We start from the raw sequence: 18,141 nt of genomic DNA, 5'->3' as shown, positions 1-18,141 counted from the left end.
GCCTGTGCTATTGTTTTAGAATGGGTGTAATCACTCCCTGTTTGATGATCCTCTCACCCGACACTCACCCCAGCCCCACTTTGCGCCGATTCTGACTGATCCTAGAGGTACGCCCCTCCCAATCCTGGCCTTGGTATGTGCCCTGTTGCCAGGCAGATAATCCGCGGCTCTCGGGGCTGGCGTGTTTTGAGAGTTTCGAACGACCTTTCCCCCAATTCCTCCGAGCGACAAACAAGCGCAGGGAGCAGAAATACATGCAGTCAAGCAAGCACTGACACAGGCAGGAGAAAAATTTCAGGCAGGAAAAACAAGCAGTGGTAGGGGAGAAGGAAAACATTCAGTGGCATAGTGCTTTTGGCTAGGCAGCGGGGAAACTAGTGCCACGGGCACCAGGAAAAAACATAGATACGCGGAGCAGAGGAACAAGCTCGTCTAACGACCATATGTAGAGGCAGCAAGGAAACTGGCACGGGGAGAGGAAAGAAACCAAGTGCACAAGAACCAAATAAGCGGGTCTGCGCGCTGAGTAAAGGATACACACTGGTACCAACAAAAAACGCGCATTGGCAAGGGGATTAGGAAAGTTCAGGGAGAGGATGTAGGCTTACGGCTAGAGCTGCCGCCTTTGAAGCTAGGGAACCAGGTTCGAGCCTCGGCGTGGGCTCAGCATCCTGTGATTCTAGGCAAATCACTATCAAATAATGAATGTGTCCTTGTTTAACGTAACTGGTGCTCATGTAAAGCGCTCCAACCTTCTAGTCGAGTTCGCGCTATATAAAACTGCACACAAACGTAATACAAATAAATAAAAACACGGGCATGGGAACAGGCACAAAAACAATGACACAGTGGACAGAAAAACAAGTGCTGGCCCAGCCTGAAAAACAAGCGCCGTCAGAGGCCTGAAGAAAACAACCACGGTGTACTTTTGTCAGACCCTTCCAGGTTTCTTTAGTCGAGATCCAGTGAATGCAGCAGGCTCCACCCCTCGCCCTCCTCATGCCCACCCCTCGCTCTTCACGGCCCCATCTGCTTTGCTTGCCCCGAACCCCGGAAGACGAGTGGCTCACCCTTCACGCCCCCAGGGGTGGAGCTCTCCCCAGTCTCCTCCTCCTCCTTTATAGATCCGATCCGAGTGATTTTCTATTCTAATGCAGAAGGAGAAACAGCCAGCAGAGGTGGCCGTGCTTGCGTCATCAAAGGGAACTAGAGACAAGAGGTTGACAGACCCTTAAAAAACACCGACACCTGAAGGCGGCCTCATTCTACGCGCGGACTAGGTGAGGTGCGGGCGGGTGGATTAAGGGGCGGTCGGATTATTGTCTTTGTCGCCTGAAATCGAAATCAGAAGTGGGGGTGCTTTGTACAGACCCTGGGAAAAGGGCGAGAGCGCTTGACATGTCCAACAGTGTCCTATGTTTGTTCCCGGTGGATGTTTGCTTCGCCATTGGTACACGCTGTTTTAAGCTTTGGTATATTGCCAATGTATGACTACGGGTGCTATGCCTTTTTCTGATATCGGCCGGTATTTGGGCAAGAGCATTATGATTAAAGAGTTTTGAGGTGTAGTCAGGATTACGCGGCCCTGGTATTCCGCGCACTGACATTTAATAACGCTGGTCGCGGACTTCTGAGGAGCGCTGTGGACACCGGCACTCATTCATTCGGTCAACAAATTAAGCCCGGGGTGTTGCGAAGTCGAAGCCTTCACAGTAGGTTATTGTTGTGTTCGGTTAGACCCATGTACGTCCCCACTTGGACCCAAATTCCTCTTTCTGGTCCCTGTATCCATTCCCCCGCCTACCGCCTGTTTCCTGATGGCCTAGTTTCAGAGATAGTTATGCTCATCTGTGAAATGTCCGCCATTCTCTTTCCCATTAGTCACTGAAGGGCCTTCCACCGCCTAACGCTCATCCATTACTGGTAACTAACCGGGGCAATACTCGTGTGAAATATGTACTGTTAATTCGTTTCTTCCCCCAACCTCCGCTCCCCCCCCCCCTTGTTCAGAAACGTCAGCTTTGTCACTCACACCTATTCCACTTTGCCTAGGTCGTCTTCCTTCTTTTTCACCCTGTCACGCCGGCTGGCACACAGTTCACCACAGGGCCGTGTACTAACCCCTCAGCCTGGTATTCAAATCCATCTACAGTCTCACCTCGAACTGGCCCTTCTCCTGAGTCAAACGCATTGCCAGCTCAGAATCATCGACTGCCTGACCATCCTGGCACAACCACACCTCTATCGTTGGGTGTTTTATCCTATTTGCACCCATCCACTTGCACTGTGTCTGTGTTCGGCCGAGGGTAACACCCCAAAACCCTCTCAAGACACACCACTTATATTTGTGATTTGTGTAAGTGATCATTAATCATTTTTTTAAAACATTTTTTTGGAAACCACTTTATTGATTTTATAGATGGAATTTAAAGCACAGATTATATATAGGTTGCATCAGATCGTCAGTATGCATAGGCTACAATGTACAGAGAACATAATTCCAACAATAATCCATTTAGGGCAATTGCCTCCAGCATAAAGCAAGTTCCATAAAGAAATAACAATGACAGAACTGCTCCGAGTTGATGGAGGTACAATGTTGGGTCCCTCCTGTATGGAGAACAGGCAATGAAGAGGCCCCATATTCATTGCCTGTGCATTCTTGGGGTTATCTAAAGAACAAAAAGGTGGGGGGCAGAAGCACGAAGACGTCAACATGGCTGTAGGGTATGCTCTCTGGTCTATTTATGTTCAGGGTGGGAGGTCATCATTGTTAATCAGTAATTTATGGTTGTGTACTAGGTTTTCCCAAAGGTTGGCTGTTGGATACGCCTTAGTCTACGTTGTTTTTCTCGTCTAAAAGCAGTACCTTACGCATGGGCCCAGTGCTGGAGATGAGCGTGCCATATCGTACAGAATGCTAGAATTTATTACACTAAAAATACCTACCATCATCAGAGGATCAAATAACAACAATCAGCAGTTAAACAGTGGGTAACCCGTTTAAGGTCAAAAGCTTGATGGATCAAGCTCTAATTATGATTCCTCTGGTCTAGTTTCATAGCTGTCAAGCAGAGTTGAACCCAACCGCGAGGTGCATCAGACCACCAATGGCTCCACAGCCCTCCTGAGTCTGGCTTCTAGAGTCTTGGATATTGGATGGCTTTGCAGCCAACCTGGTAAACTGCCTGAGGACGAAGAACACCCTGTAGCTCCTCTGCCCAGTTGAGTGCCCCAGCTGGGAGCATTCCTTCTATATGGCTCCACGGTCTACCTATTTGGACTATCAGATAGCCTCATGGTGCTATAGGCAACTTTGCTTGCCAGCAGTGGCGTCTTGCTCAGTCTTTGGCACTGTTGGGCATTCCCTTTGTCCCCAGTCCCTATAGCACCCTCGATGCCAAAACTTCCGCAACCTATGAAATTATATGTCACATTTTTGTCAGTTATGTACAAGCAGGTGTATTTTAATATATCACATTTCTATTTATTTTTTTGTCTGCTTTTAGCTGAGAGAAAGCCATGTCCAAATCAACAGAGGGGGTGGTCCTGGACCTTAAAGATGTGGAGCTGAACGAGATGGACCCCGAGAAGCAGCCCATGGCAACAGGGGCAGCCGGCGAGACCAATGGTGAACTGAAGGTGAAGGTTCTGGATGATGAGGTGGAGACCAAATTCACTGGACTGTCCAAGGAGGAGCTGCTGAAGGTGGCAGGCACCCCGGGCTGGGTGCGCACTCGCTGGGCCTTGCTCATCCTCTTCTGGGTCGGCTGGCTGGGCATGCTGGTTGGAGCTGTGATGATCATCGTGCAGGCTCCGCGCTGTCGCCAGCTACCCACTCAGGAGTGGTGGCAGAAGGGGGCCATCTATGAGATCGGAGCCGTTGAGGCCTTCCAGGACTCCAACGATGATGGCGTGGGGGACCTGGCAGGTGAGCACCCACCACACTTGGTTTGGTGAAGGCCATGGATGGGAGGGGAGCCTGTGTACCATGGAGGGGCAGTACTGCTGAGCGGGGCCTACTGTGGAGTGGTGGCTGAAAAGGACAAGTTGCCACATTGGGGATGTTAAGGTATGCTAGTACCATGGCAGACGAGAGATATCTGTGCCCCAACTGGGTCAGTGTGTACCTGAGAAGAAGTACGCCCACAATGGGGATAGGTCATAAAGGCTATCATGTAAACAGGTTGGAATAGGTTTTGTAACAACAGTGACCGTTAAATTCGAAGAGCAGCATGGTAGATCAGTAGGGCAGGTAGGGTTGTGCGGTTCAGGAGACTACTCTCGTGTTCTAGACTGGAGAACGGAGATAAAGACTTGTAATTCCTGAATAATTATTAAACCAAACAGATGCTAATAATTCTATTTATAAAAAGAATGTAGCTAATTTTACACAGATTATTTTTCGAGGAGCAATTCTTCGCCTTTCCAGAATCTCAAAACTTGAATAAGCTTATAAAAAACACCCCGTCCCGAAAAGAAAGAGGTCCACTTGTTTAGGTCTACGGACTTCCAGCCTCATAATTTACAAATACTGAACGAACGTGGATATTTCGGTACCGTCACCCTGCAGACATTACCGGGCAGAGCACGCTGCGGTTGCTGATGGCTTTATTTCTTCTTTTTTGACGTGTTCCTTTCGTGCTGTCTAGCAAGGTCGTCAAAACCACTCCATCACGAGGCAGAGCGGAACTGCTGGCCCTGCTCCACAGCAGTAAGGGAAATACACGGCGTGACCTGAGGCGCGCGCTCTGCTGACGGCGCACACGTGACGCAAGCGCCCGAATAATATGAATGACTAAGCAGGCCGGTTTGAACCGCTTCCACACGCAACACGAACACGTCTTGCATCAGCCACGGCTTCCAGCGCCCACGGTGTGGCGGGCTGAGAGCCAGGGTGCTGGGAAGGCGAACCGGGGACAAAAAGGGCTGGGGGCGCAGGCATAAAAAAAGAGGTGGGGGTAGAGAAGGAGGGGTGAAAGGAATTAGAAAGTCACATCTCGGCTTCGGGAAATTCTTTTGCCATCACAAGGCCAGTCACAGGATACACAAGTTACAGGATACATGGCAGAGACATAAAGTGCCCCAGTTAACGATTTATGTCTCGGCACCCCCATTAGCTGGGTCTGGCTAGTGTTTTTGTCGTCCCCTCTATCATAGGTCTGGCCTGTGCCCCAGCTCGCACTTGGGAATCGCTTGTGCCTCTTCCAAGTTTTAAGTATGAAGTTGTGTATCTTTTAACATAAAGATTGTTACCGGAGGTTTTTGCCATTTAGTAGCTCTGGAACCACAAACTCCCGCTGTTAATATTTCTCCGCTTCTTGCAGTACTTCCCTTATCAACCACAGAAGGATAAAAGGCTGTCAGCAGCACTGTTTTTCCCAAACTCTACATACTGCAATCTTGCCTCACACCTCTGTACTCTAGCCTCGTTCTAAATTTTGGTCCCCACGTTTCCTTTGGATTGTGTCCTATATAAAACCATCCCTACATGTATAGGCCTCCCATCAGCCTAGCCTAATATGAAACCTGCCTTTGCCACATTGCATAGATCTCACTTGTATCTTTGCCCCGCTCTCCCTAGGTATCAAGCAGCGCATAGATGAACTTGGTGCCTTGAAGGTAAAGGGCCTAGTGATTGGACCCATCCATGCCACGGTGGCCGACAAACCAGAAGATACCTACCTGACCCAGATAGACAAGGCCTATGGCACAATGGACAACTTTACACAGCTCCTGGAGGCCGCCCGCAAGAAAAGTAAGTACTGGAAACAGGAACCTGTGTGACAGATGTGGATGTTCCACAGTGAAGGTACCTTGTGTGTAACCAGGAAGAGTCCCCCAAGGAGACTTTGGGCGGCATCAATTTTTAATGTGTGAAATAGTTGAATACATTGGTTTGAGGCACGTTCAGTAAATGACAGCACACACAGGGATGGTTGCTGTACTGTACCTATGATGTCGACACTACTTCACCCTCAGGTGGTTTCCTCTGCTTGCTCTACAGTTCACTGATACCTCTTCCTATCGCTCTCTGTTCCCTGCAGGCATCATGATTGTCCTGGACCTGACCCCCAACTACAAGGGCGGGAACCCCTGGTTCAACAACGGAACGGTCACGGACAGCAACTTGCTGAGCCAAGTAAAGGTTGGTGTGAGAGGCACAGAGATGGGATGGCTGCATGGAAAGATAGATGGTGGTATTATAGGAACAGAATGAGGAACTTGGATCGGTGGCCCTTGCAGGTTTGGTGGATGTACTGAAGTGGCCATTAGTGCTACAGCGAAATATGGTATGGTATCCTAGGGAGATAGTTGTGGGGACGATCGCTGTTACCAGGGTAACGAGCAGCAGTACAGAGATGTGGTTGTGGCATTGTAAAAATACACTTTTAAATCACTTCGCACATACGTTTTTGCTCAAACATGGTGGTAGGCAAGCAAGAGAACACAAAACAGTTAAAAGTTCCCGTAATTGGGGTAGAAAGGGATTTGGGTAAAAAGTCAAACTTTTTTCCCCTTCAAAGTATTTGAAAGTACTCTCCTATCAAAATCCGTGTCCCACATGTCCTAAAGTGATGACTATATTGAGGTCCTTTTATAGCTTGGAAGCTATAGCCTGACAGTATAGCAGGCGCGCTCTTTAATTTACTGATTTACCTAGCTTGAATAAAACCAAGCTGATCCCTCTTCCTTCTAACAAGAAAGTCCTTGAAATAACTGCATGGCATCTCTTTCCGGTGATGCATGTTCACCAGGCGATGGTTTTGCGACTGCGCTCGAGTGCTGTTGTACTCCCATTTATCTTCAGCCCTGACGAGTTGAGTCCGCTTTGAAAACCGTCCTTTAAGGGATTTGACTTCCCTAAACTCAAATGAAATTACTAAGACACTCCAATTTGTATTGAATCCAAATTGCATTTATATAGCACTTCATACCCCTGACGAGGCATTGAAGATCTTTATGGCAAGTAAAACACTACTCTGGGTTTAGGATTAGTCCAGTGGATATTTAGATTAGCCTTGTTCTCTCAGAGAAACCATTCCATACATTTACTTGAGTTTCTTTGTGGTAAATTAAGGAGGTGGGTGTGAACATAGTGGGGACTGCGTGGGAAGGAAACAGGTATAGGTTGAAGGGCGGCTGGAATGAAGTTTTCGGATTGCCCCTCTTCAAATGGCGACCAAAGCAGGGGAAATTTCCTGTCACTTAAACGCGAGGTATTTCCTTTGCTGTTTTTTCCAGTTCATCAGGCATTTTGTTCAAACAATCCACTTGCATAGTAAGCATTTCTTCCTATAGGGCAGCCATCTGTAAAAGTCCTTCCTGTTCTCTGAGCGGTCTCTAATAATTAACTTCTCTCTGCCAAGTAAACAACCTCATTTTGCAAGCAAGCATGATTTTTTTTTGTTGTTGTTGTTTTTGTTAATTCACTGCGGTTTGATGGACACAGGCACTGTGACAGCAAACATAGCTCAAAACATCAGAGCCTCCTTCCCACTTAGACATAGCATAACTAGGAGGAATTTACGCGGGGCAAAAATTAAATTGGAATTTTACTCACTGATTGTCTTGACAGTCTGACATGGATCAAGTCCTCGTGGACCAATGTTGGCCATCCCTAGATCTCAGCTTTTGCCTTGTTTTAGTACTCTGCTTGTGTGTGACATTTATTTAAATACATTGATTTGGCTGCTGTAGACTCTCCTGTGTACACCACCCTTTTTATGTTTTTCTTTTCCTAATTCTGACTCCCATCAGGCGCAAACTGTGACTTTTAGTTCCAGGAGAGCTTGCTTGTTTGGTCCTCCTGCCCTCCATAAGTCCGTTAAGAGGCGACAAGGGCAGAGGCCGCGCTGTTTCTGGAACGCTGAGAAGGGCAATACAGTCTTTGAGAATGAGTTTTTGTGTAGCTGTCACACAGAGCAGTGTAGGATTTAGGTGCAGGGTGCCGTGTGGCGCATGTTGGAGGCAGGGAGTGTGAGACTGGATCTAGGCATGGGATGACATAGTTTAGGTAGACCTTTTACGGCATGCAGTACAATAGCTGAAGGGTTATTGCGGTCGGCTGCAGCGCTTTAGGTGGCACGTGCTCAGTGCATGGTAGTGCTGAGGGCGGGCACGAGCTGGGTGCAGACCGTTGGCTGGGGCGTGCGGGGCGCGCACGTGATGGCCGCAGAGCACGCGGCGGGGGTGCGTGTAGCTCAGGTCAGGCAGCGATGTAGGCTAAGCTGCAGGTGGTGGTGCTGCTCGTGTCTTCTCACACACATCTTCTCACACACATCTTCTCATTCCCAACAGGATGCTCTGAATTTCTGGCTAGAGAAAGGTGTGTCGGGAATCCGCCTGGGAGGTGCTGAGCAACTGAAGGCGAGTTATACTCTTTAAAACATTTGTTGTTGTATATAATGCCTGCAGCAGGCAGCTAACCCTTTTGGAACAGTTAATGAGGGAGGGCAGCTGAGGGGGCGGCTTTTCTTATGCGCTGAGTGATGACTGTCCTCGTGCTTTCAGGGCCTGGACGTGCTGGAGGAGTGGAACAACGTGACTGCAAATTATAGCACGGAGGAAAAGAGCCGGTGAGTGCATGCCCGAGTACACTGCGCCACAGGGTGGGGCCCGGGGTCTCCTACAGTGTGTATGAAGCGGGGTCCGGGGCCTGAGCTTCCCCACGCTGCTCTGCAGAAATGGAGTTGTGGACCTGATGTCCATCCCCCTCATACGCTTCACAGCTCCGAGGAAGATAAGGGGTCCCAGTAACCCTACACTGCATGTCTAGTTCGAGGCTAAGAAGAACGCTGTACCCCACGCTAAGGAGACACACCAGGGGCCGAGCTCCCACACAGCGTGCCTGGGCCCAACTCCAAAGTCTTAGCTTCCATTGGTTCAGCAGGTGCAGTGGCACCGGGTCCCAGAGGCCTAAGGGGGGCCACAAAATCCTGATTATTGCTGTATTTAATGATTAAAACAACAGCTGGGGGGGGGGGGGGGCATTTCTATCCTTATACTAGGGCCCCTGGCACGCTGGCTACACAACTCTCTCGCTATACTGCATCCCAGGGCGTGGAGGGGGCCTAGGGTGTAGGCCTCGCTACAATGCACCCGCGAGAATCCAGGCTCCTCTCTTGTGGCCCTGTTTTGCCTGGAGAATGTACCGTCATTAAGTTCCTATTTGCTGCCTTTTTCGATTTAACCCCAGGTCGTCTCGTGTCTCCAGAGAGACTCTTAGCTGCTGCTGTCCTCACTGAAGATAAAACAATATTTTGTATTCTTGGCTGGCACTAGGCATTTTTGCAAGTTAGGAGCAATCTCTCATATAGTTGCATACAGACACAGGTGATTCAGGCTCAGATTACGCGTTCTCTATGCATGTAAAACAGCTAAACACAGAACATTATTGCCACAAAACTCCGGCATTAGAAAGAGATTTGCAACAGTCAACATATTTCGAGAAATTTAGGAATAGACGGAAACATACATAAAAAAGCAGTGTCCAGTCGTGAAAAACTCTGGGAATAACTGAAGTACCCTGGGAACTAACCTCTCAGATCTTCTGCTCAGTTTCCTTGATTGAAAAAGATTGTATATGATCCAACCACCCTGAGAGTATGTGCTACTGATCGAAACAGATCTTCACTAGCGATGTCACATTTTCCTCTTTGTCATCCTCTGGGGGGTGGGGGGGGGGGGGGGAGACAACTCGTAGCCTAGCTTCTACCGAGAGCTCTTCATTCGTGAATTTTCCACCTTGTCAAGGCCTCTGGCACAACACACCCTGATGTATGAAGTAATAGTATTGTATGACATTTTTATTTATATAGCGCGTGCTACCCCTAGCAAGGCGCTGAAGTTCCTTTTGGTGCGCAGCTCGCTGCTCTGGGACTTGATTTAATCTTCCTTTAAACAACAGTAAGGGGGCATCTTGGTGCGCAGTAACGACTCCTCGCAAAATAGTATGACAAAGAGGAAGGAATACCATGCTTACCATTTGAAGAGAATAAGATCACAGATATTTTATGTTCTGAAATCCAACTGAAGAAAATTGGATTTCATTTGATTTCTCCCTTAAATTATTGGGGTTATTGATTCTGCTCGATCTTGCCATGCCTGGGGTGTGGGTATGTTTTAGGTGTGCTGTTTCTGTATGCCTGTTCTGTGTAGCAGCTTCCTTTACTGAGTGACATTCCTCTCTTTTTACATCTCTTCCAGGGTCCTCATTGCAGTGACTGATATCTCCCAAACTGTGGACATCCTTGAGCTAGTGAACCAGACAAGCTCCGCGTTCCTGTCCAGGCGCTACCTCCTCAGTGACTCAGGCCGGCTCACCGCCTCTGAACTCTCCAGCAAGATCTGGGAGTACCTGGAGGCGGCCGGGCAGCGCTGGGCATGCTGGAGTGTAAGTTTGGGGGATGGACTGTGATAGCAGTGCAATTTATGGCACAGCTCTGCTGCCTGACAGCCAAGCATGTAACATGTGTAAAGTGAGGCACAGCTCTTTTCTCTTAGGCCTGATCAAGTACAGTTTTTGTAACCCGAGAGATGGCTCTGCTGTCTGAGCTTGTAAGATCTGTGCCTCCTGCGGCGTAACTGAGGTCTGAGCATGTGTACTGTTTGTAACTTGAGGGATAGCTTTGCTGTCCGAGCCAGGAAGATATGTGCCACCTGAGGAGTAACTGAGGTCTGAGCACGAATAGTTTCAAGGGTGGCTCAGCTGTCTAAAGCCCAAACCTGTAAGGTCTGTGTAACCTGAGGGATAGCTCTGAGGCCTAAGCCTTTAGGAGCTATTTCACCTGACAGGGCGCTCAGCTGTCCGAGAGGGCGCGTGTAAGATTTCTGTAGCTTAGGGATTACTTAGAGATGGTGGTCTGTAGCCTGAGTGATAGCTCTGCTGTCTTAGGCCTGTGTTGTCGGAACGGGTACACGGTGGTGACGAGGTTCTAGAATCTGCTGTTCTGTATTGGTGTATTAACCAGGTTTTTGTGTTTATTTCGCCACAGGTGGGAGGTCGAAAGGTGGGTCACATGGCCTCCCTTGTACAGGAGGACCTGCTGCGGCTTTACAACATCCTCCTCTTCACACTGCCAGGAACGCCTTTTACCAACTATGGAGACGAGATTGGACTCCAGGATCTGCCAGGGCAGGTAAGGCTGTCTCCGGGAGCATCACATTGCACGTGTGCGCGTTGTATCACAAGGGAGCGATACATCACAGTGCGTGGGTGTTACGTGATGTCACAAGGTGCACCTCTTCTGACCACGTGATTTCAGAAAGCATCCACGCCTACCTGATAAAGCTGTAGAACATCCACACTGTGTGATGTTATATAGAGCCTTATTTGTGATGCGAGTTCTTGTGACGTCACCAGCTGTAGGTGTGTTGCAACTTCACAATGTGTGGGTATTTTGTGACGTCACAAGGTGGGCCGTTAAGAGATATTCCAGGACAGGTGCTGTAGATCACTAGGTGTAGACTTCTATGACGTCACATGGCGTGTGTGTCCTGCCACTTTCTTAGGCATGAGTGCTCTCTGACCCAACGTAGTGTGGTTCTCTGTGGCAGCACATGGCAGTGGAGCTCTGAGGTCAACACCGTGGCAGTCTTTGATGCCACGATGCGTGGGTGCTCTCTGATTCCACTCTATTGGTGCTTTAAACACCATGCTGCAGGGTCTCTGTGACGTCACACATATTTTCACTGTCTGTGTGTAGTGAAATAAAAGTGCGGCTTAAAGTCCAATTATCTATGAAGTAGAATACGAAAAGAACTGCACTTTCTCACTTCCATAGCCATGAAGCCTATTAGGAATAATTAGGTGCTTGGTGCTAGATGTTTGCCATTTGTAGGTGGTGGAAGTAACAGCTAGTACTATTACACATTTAATGGTACTTAATTTACTGACCTTGGATGGATGAAAGGTTGAATTGACCCCGTTAGGATTCAAATGTATGACCTGCAGATGGCAAAGGGGGCGGTCATTTGTCTCACTGAGCCATTTTATCCGTAAGAATAGACACAAACAGAAAGTGCCCTGCACACCTAGACCACACTGGTTCCTGCTTCATATATCTCCAGGGATGTTTCATTTTTGTTTTTCTAAGCACTTGGTGTTCGTTTGTTTGTATTTATGTATGTATGATTACTTGTTAAAGGGCATCTTTTCACTCCAAAGGATGAATGTGGTGAGGTGGGATTTGATTGTGTGCCTTTTTCTCCTTTAAATGTAGATCCTTTTTCTTTCCCAAATATCTCCACCCTTCTCACCCTCCTAAGACGTCTTGCCTTAAGCGGTATAATAACTTATTTCATGGATAATTTTTGGTTTGTCTAATCCCACAGCCTGCAAATCCAATCATGCACTGGGATGATACGGAAACACATGGGTTCTCCTCCAAGTCATCACACGACCATGCGAACGTGAACCAGAACATCTCTGTGAAGGTGGGTGCTGTTCCGAATGGAGGGGAGCTGGGAGTCTGGCGAGTAAGGAGCAGGGGCTGGGGGAGCATGCCTCATCCCCAGTGATCTGTTCAATGGGTGCACTGCAACCCCGTGCCCCCTGCAGCCGAAGCCAGGATGGGGTCTTGGAAGTGGAGTCTGTAGCGTCCTCCTACGTTCCAAGACATGAGAAGAGCATTGTGTAATTCTAGGAGCTTTTGGGAGGGGTGTGTGCCTCCTTTTGCAGTGCAGGATATTGTGTTTTCATTGTGCTGGGAAGGCTGACCAGTCCCTCGCAACTGCCTGACAGCAGGACTTGTACCTCACTTGTCACAATCAGCAGAGCTATCCCTCGCTTAGCAAGCAGAAGTGTCCCTGTATGCTGCTGATGTAGCGTAGTGCTCACTGTTGCCAGGAGTTACTTGCCACTAAGAGCAAATATTTGTCTTACTTCTTCGTCAGTCTCTCAAGTGCAGACCAGTCGACCCATTACCTCCATGTCTCGCATCAATGCCATTTATCCACTCGAATTGCGGTTTGCCATCTATCCACACAAATTTGGGAGAGGTATCCTTCTAACCAAAAGGGACAGAGTCACCTATCACTTGAAACAAGAAAGGATCCCTTTTGTATCACTCACTCTCAAAAACCATCCAACACTGTAACTCTTATTTAAGTAAAAAGACCCACCCCCCACCCCCCCCCCTTCCCTTCCCTTGCTTGCACTCCTGTCTTGGCACTGAAAACTGCTTCATGTAAAAATGTTTAGTTCATTCAAAATTGGTAAATCTTTTCACATTCAAAGTTGAAATATACTTTATACAATATTTTATCACAATGATCTAAAACACTTTTTTAAAACAACAATCTTCACATTATGTACGGAATTATCACCACGGGTACATCTCAATATTATATTTATAAAGCACATTTGTTTGTTGAGAAAATGAGTAAGCTCTTGGGTTAAGATTTGTAATGCTTGTGATATCTGGATACAGTTAAACTTGTGGTTGTATAAATTAAAGCTACTCCTTTTATAATGCACATAATGGGGCCACTGTTTTTTTGGAACTTTTTTTTTGATTATTGTGATACAATATTCTATACAGTATATTTTAACTTTGAATATGTAAAGGATTTCCAATTTTTAATAAACTAGACATTTTTACATGAAACAGTGTTCAGTGCCAAGACAGTGGGGTGCTTGGAAGGGGGGATTTTCTTTTTACTTACATGAGATATACAGTGTCGGATGGTTTTTGACAGAGAGAGTGAGTGATACAAAAGGGATCCGTTCTTATTTCAAAAAATAAATACCATCTATCTACCTCGCCACACCTGACTGTCTATATATGGTTCAGTGACCATTCACCCACTAATTCATCTAGGGAGCCTCGAGGACAGGGAACAGACTCCCTCAGTCATGTGGGTTAGTCTGGAGGGGCCGCAAGATCTGCGGATACGGAGCATTGCCTTTAGAGAGTACCATTGCCCTAGAATACACATCACCCACACCTTCTGCTGCCAGGTGAAGGTGGCATGTGCCACCTTCCCACAGAAACCCCTCCTTGGAGCAACTGACTGAGACCTCTCTCTGCCCCAAGATCTGAATGCACCAAGGCCTGTGGGTTGGAAGTGCACGGCAACAGCACAGAGGGAAGCGTGTTTGTTGAGGCAGATTGTGGCTTCCGGCCAGTTCCCTGGGTACTTCAGACAAGGGAATGTTTGTACAGGTTTCACCCCCCTCTGGCCTGGAAGTTCCTGTGAAGTCTTGAGAGAAGAATGGGACGGAGGTTGGGCGGGAGTTGACGTTTTGAGAAGGAAATGAACAGGCTGAAGCTGGCGAAAGTATACAGCGGGGTGTAGTTTCCATTTGTAAAGTAGGAAGAAGCCAGCTGGGCATGACATGACAGGGGGGAAAGTAGATAAGAAAATAGTGGCCAAGGCATTGAAAACGCAGGCCCCCTGCTACCACCCGGGAACAATGGGCCTGCCCGAGATCACGACTGGCAGCCATTCTCTGTACCATCGAGGCGTATATGGCCATCCTTTCCACCACCCAAATGTTTCATTTTATAAATGAATCCGACTCTCGCCTTTGTCGCACCACTTTCACTTGGATCCTGTCTGTTTAGTGCTCATTTTGCTGTGCAGACCTCGTCCTAACGACGAGGGGAAACATTACTTTATCCACTGCTATTTATATTGCGTTGCTGTGGGTGCCCAACAAATCGCTTTTCATTACAAGAGCACCAGGTGAAGTTAAAAGAGCGTACAAGTGAGAATTTACATTACACAATCATTACATTTTACTTAAGTGCACAGGCATTTTACTTATTAAGGCACAGGGAGAGTTATATTCCTAGAATCACGCGATTTTCAGACAAGTGCCAATAAGGCTGGGATTAAAACCTTAAATCCTCGTGTTCCAAATCAAGCAGTTTAGCTGTGATAGCATCAGAGACTTCACAATTGTCCTTTGTGTGATGTCTGCCGTGTCCTACTTTCACCTTCTTCACTTAATCATTGCTTTAAGAACGGAGTTATTTCCCACTCTTTTGACGACAATGCGAGCCTCTGAGTGCTTTTCATTGAGTAGTTTTACAAAGTGTTAAACTTCACCTCAGAGTGATGGAAGAGTTAGTGGTCGACTTAATTAAAAGCTTGTGTAAAAAGCTAAAAAGAAAGGGGGAGATGTGGCCACTTGGGGAGCCAGGTTCGAGTCCTAGCGTTAAATTAACACCCTGTGATTCTGGGCACATTCCTTAACCTCCCGATGCCCAACAACAACAAACATTGAGCTTGTAATATAAAGTGCTCGCGTAAAGCGCTCCAGTTTTTTGGGGGCCGAGTTCGCGCTTTATGAAACTGAAAAAAAAAGTTTTGTCTTTATGATTGTTCTGAACCAATAGGATCCTGGGATAGAAACTGTCCTAAAGATGCGGTTTGTGGCCCCACACGGACCTTGCACCACGTTGTAGTCTCTGGAAGGAGCGTTGTTGAATTAAGGTGTTGTGTAAAGTGTCTTGCTGGTCACTGACTGCCGTCTTTTACTCTTTCCTCCTCGCAGGCGGAGAGCGCCGACAAGCACTCCCTGCTGTCGCTCTACAAGGCCCTCAGTGAGCTGAAGGGGAAGGAGCGCTCGCTGCTGCACGGGGACTTCGTACCGCTACAGCCACCGCCGTCCCCCCACGTCTACGCCTACCTGCGCGTCTGGGACCAGAACGAGCGCTTCCTGGTGGCCCTGAACCTGGGCACAGAGAAGGCCACTGTAGCGCTGCGGCACGCACAGTTGCCCGAAAGCGCTACCCTGGTTCTGAGCTCCGATCCGCAGCGCCAAGAAGGCTCGGTGGAGCTGCACAATTTGGAGCTGGCTCCCTCTGAGGGGGTGCTAATCAAGTTCCCATATACGGCCTAGTATTTTTCCCTCTGCTGGCCTTACTACACATTCCACTGGGGACACCCTGCTGCTCCTGAAACAGAGCCCCTCCCCCTCTACGACACACTCCCAGATATCACCGGCTGCAGCTTATTTGAGTTGATAAGAGAATTTTATGAATGCCAAGCTCCACGTGTGTGTTTTTTGCTAGTGGAATTTCATTTTATGTTATGCAAGACTGATAAAGTCTCCAGGAACAACTTGGAGAGATGACGCTGAGTTCTAAGGCAAAAAAAATGAGCTGCACGCAATTTTTAGTTTACAGGAACAAATAAATGTGAGTCTGCTATAGTATAGTATGACCATTCACAGCGCCACCTAGTGCATACAGTGTACTCTGTAGACGAGGGCTGTCAATGAAGAGAAATGCTGTTTTTAGGGAGTGCTCTGTTTCAGGACCTGACAGGACGAGCCTCAAAAGCTAACACGTTCCATTAAAGAAGGAGATTTCTACCACGCCTCTGTCTCTTTCTTTGGGGCCGTTTTCTCTGTTTAGTGGTCTGAGGTCTCGAGCGTCTGTTAACCCACTGGTAAATCATGGGTGCCGCCAGCCCCCATGAAAACAAGGAATATGGGGCCTAAACCCAGTTTGCTGGTAAAAGACAACCGTCATGAGTTTCAAGTGGTCCCCACGCGACCCTGGGCCCTGGTGCCACTGCACCTACTGCACCGTTAGCTGCTACATATGAACGTCAAGTGCTGCACCATTAAAGATAAACCCATGCATTTTAGTTGCTCCATATGCACGTCAAGGTTTTAAGCAAATTGGAAACAAAAATAGGTAAACGTCGGACCGTAATCATGCTTAAAATTAAAAAAAGCGTACCATTAAACAATTGATTTTTAAATTAGTACACTAGATTATATACCTGCACTGAGTTATTGTTTAATACAAAATAATATTTTACATGGAGAAAATTTTAAAAAGAATATTCACGCAATAACAACTGTTACTGCAGTGTGGGATATGTTCTATAGAAATAATAGCAGCTATACACGAAGCAAAGTTGCCGCAAAGTGCATTATGAATACTTCTCCCTGTTTTTCGTTTTTACTGATTTTTACAGATAAATACAGACAGAAAACATTAATTTTTTTGTCTGTATTTATTTTTAAATGTGGATAAATACCGAAACTGGGTTTCTTTTTGAGTAATTCTAAATACTGTCTGCCATGACTGCCAGGCCAATAGATATGTGGATTGATAGATAAGGCGGTTAAAAAAGAAAGGAATTTTAGTAAACAGGCTTTAACAGCAGTAGATGTGCACAAGGTTGATACTGAAATTTGCATATTTTCCAAATAAGTGCACTGATTTATCTTCTGTGGGTGTTCACAGCACTGAAACCTGACAGGCATTCAAGCATGAGTGCATATTTATCGGTTAAATAATTGTGAAAATATACAAATTTCAGCTACATTTTTCCACAAAACCGAAAATAAATATAGATAAATACAGATAAAATTAGCAAAAAATAAATATAGATAAATACATATGGAAATGGCAAAAAATAGATACCATAAAACCGGGAGCCCTAATTATGAACTCAATTATTTTCATGTCCTCCCAAAATTTGCAGTGAAGGAAAAGGGGTCACAGTGAGGTGATGAGCCCAAGACTATCCAATCCTTGTTTAGGTTGACTTAGCTGGGATCTGAGTAAACAAATTATACACTGGACATAGTTTATAGCTAAGCTTTACGAGAAAGAACAATGCTTCATGCAGTTTTGTCTTTCAAAAATAGTACTGACAGTTTTACTGACTTGCACATATCAACTTCACATCACAGTTCAATTAGACCATATATAAGCAGGGCCACTGAAATTATTCGATTTTGAGGCCACAACATTTTTTGCGTACTTCTGGATTTGCCAAATATTCCAACACCTGCATAATCTCAGATATCAGCAAAAAAAATGTGGGCTCACTCGGATCAAAAGATACTAAAAAATGCAGCAGCACGTGTTGTGCAGTAGACCATCGCAAGGTTGACTGGTCACCTTTCCGTTGCTTATTTCTTTATTTGTGTCAAAGTGGTACTAATAATGTGAAACCTTTGAAAAGAAAGAGGTAACAAAAAAAATGCCAGGACTATAAGGTCATTTGCAACGTGCAGCATTATTCTGCATAATTTATCTTTTCTTGCCACATAATTTAGTCCTAATTTGGTCCTCCCCTACTACATCATGCCAGTGGCCCTGTATATAAGGTATATTTCTCAAAAGCAACTTGTATAAATCAGGTAAAACCCCAAAATGTTAAATA

The 18,141-nt window shown here is 46.7% G+C and overlaps 1 protein-coding gene across 1 annotated transcript; it reads left to right on the top strand.

Moving 5' to 3' along the window:
- Positions 1–1,148: 1,148 nt before the first annotated feature.
- Positions 1,149–16,327, top strand: SLC3A2 (solute carrier family 3 member 2). Its single transcript, XM_085625957.1, has 10 exons — positions 1,149–1,280; positions 3,510–3,931; positions 5,585–5,758; positions 6,048–6,148; positions 8,302–8,370; positions 8,515–8,579; positions 10,210–10,396; positions 10,998–11,141; positions 12,337–12,438; positions 15,506–16,327. Exons 2-10 carry the CDS (start codon positions 3,523–3,525, stop codon positions 15,851–15,853), a joined length of 1,599 nt encoding a protein of 532 aa, XP_085482083.1. The 5' UTR covers positions 1,149–1,280; positions 3,510–3,522; the 3' UTR covers positions 15,854–16,327.
- Positions 16,328–18,141: the final 1,814 nt, after the last annotated feature.

This window comes from Triturus cristatus, chromosome 9 (genome assembly GCF_964204655.1).
Source record: "Triturus cristatus chromosome 9, aTriCri1.1, whole genome shotgun sequence".
NCBI classification, from domain to species: domain Eukaryota; kingdom Metazoa; phylum Chordata; class Amphibia; order Caudata; family Salamandridae; genus Triturus; species Triturus cristatus.
This window is presented reverse-complemented; position numbering and strand designations above follow the sequence as displayed.

Excerpts from the sequence above, each read along its gene's own strand:
- SLC3A2 (XM_085625957.1), top strand. The coding sequence starts at position 3,523 with ATGTCCAAATCAACAGAGGGGGTGGTCCTGGACCTTAAAGATGTGGAG. Across the intron at positions 8,371-8,514 it reads GAGGTGCTGAGCAACTGAAG|GGCCTGGACGTGCTGGAGGA; the intron begins GCGAGTTATACT and ends TCGTGCTTTCAG. Across the intron at positions 8,580-10,209 it reads AGCACGGAGGAAAAGAGCCG|GGTCCTCATTGCAGTGACTG; the intron begins GTGAGTGCATGC and ends CATCTCTTCCAG.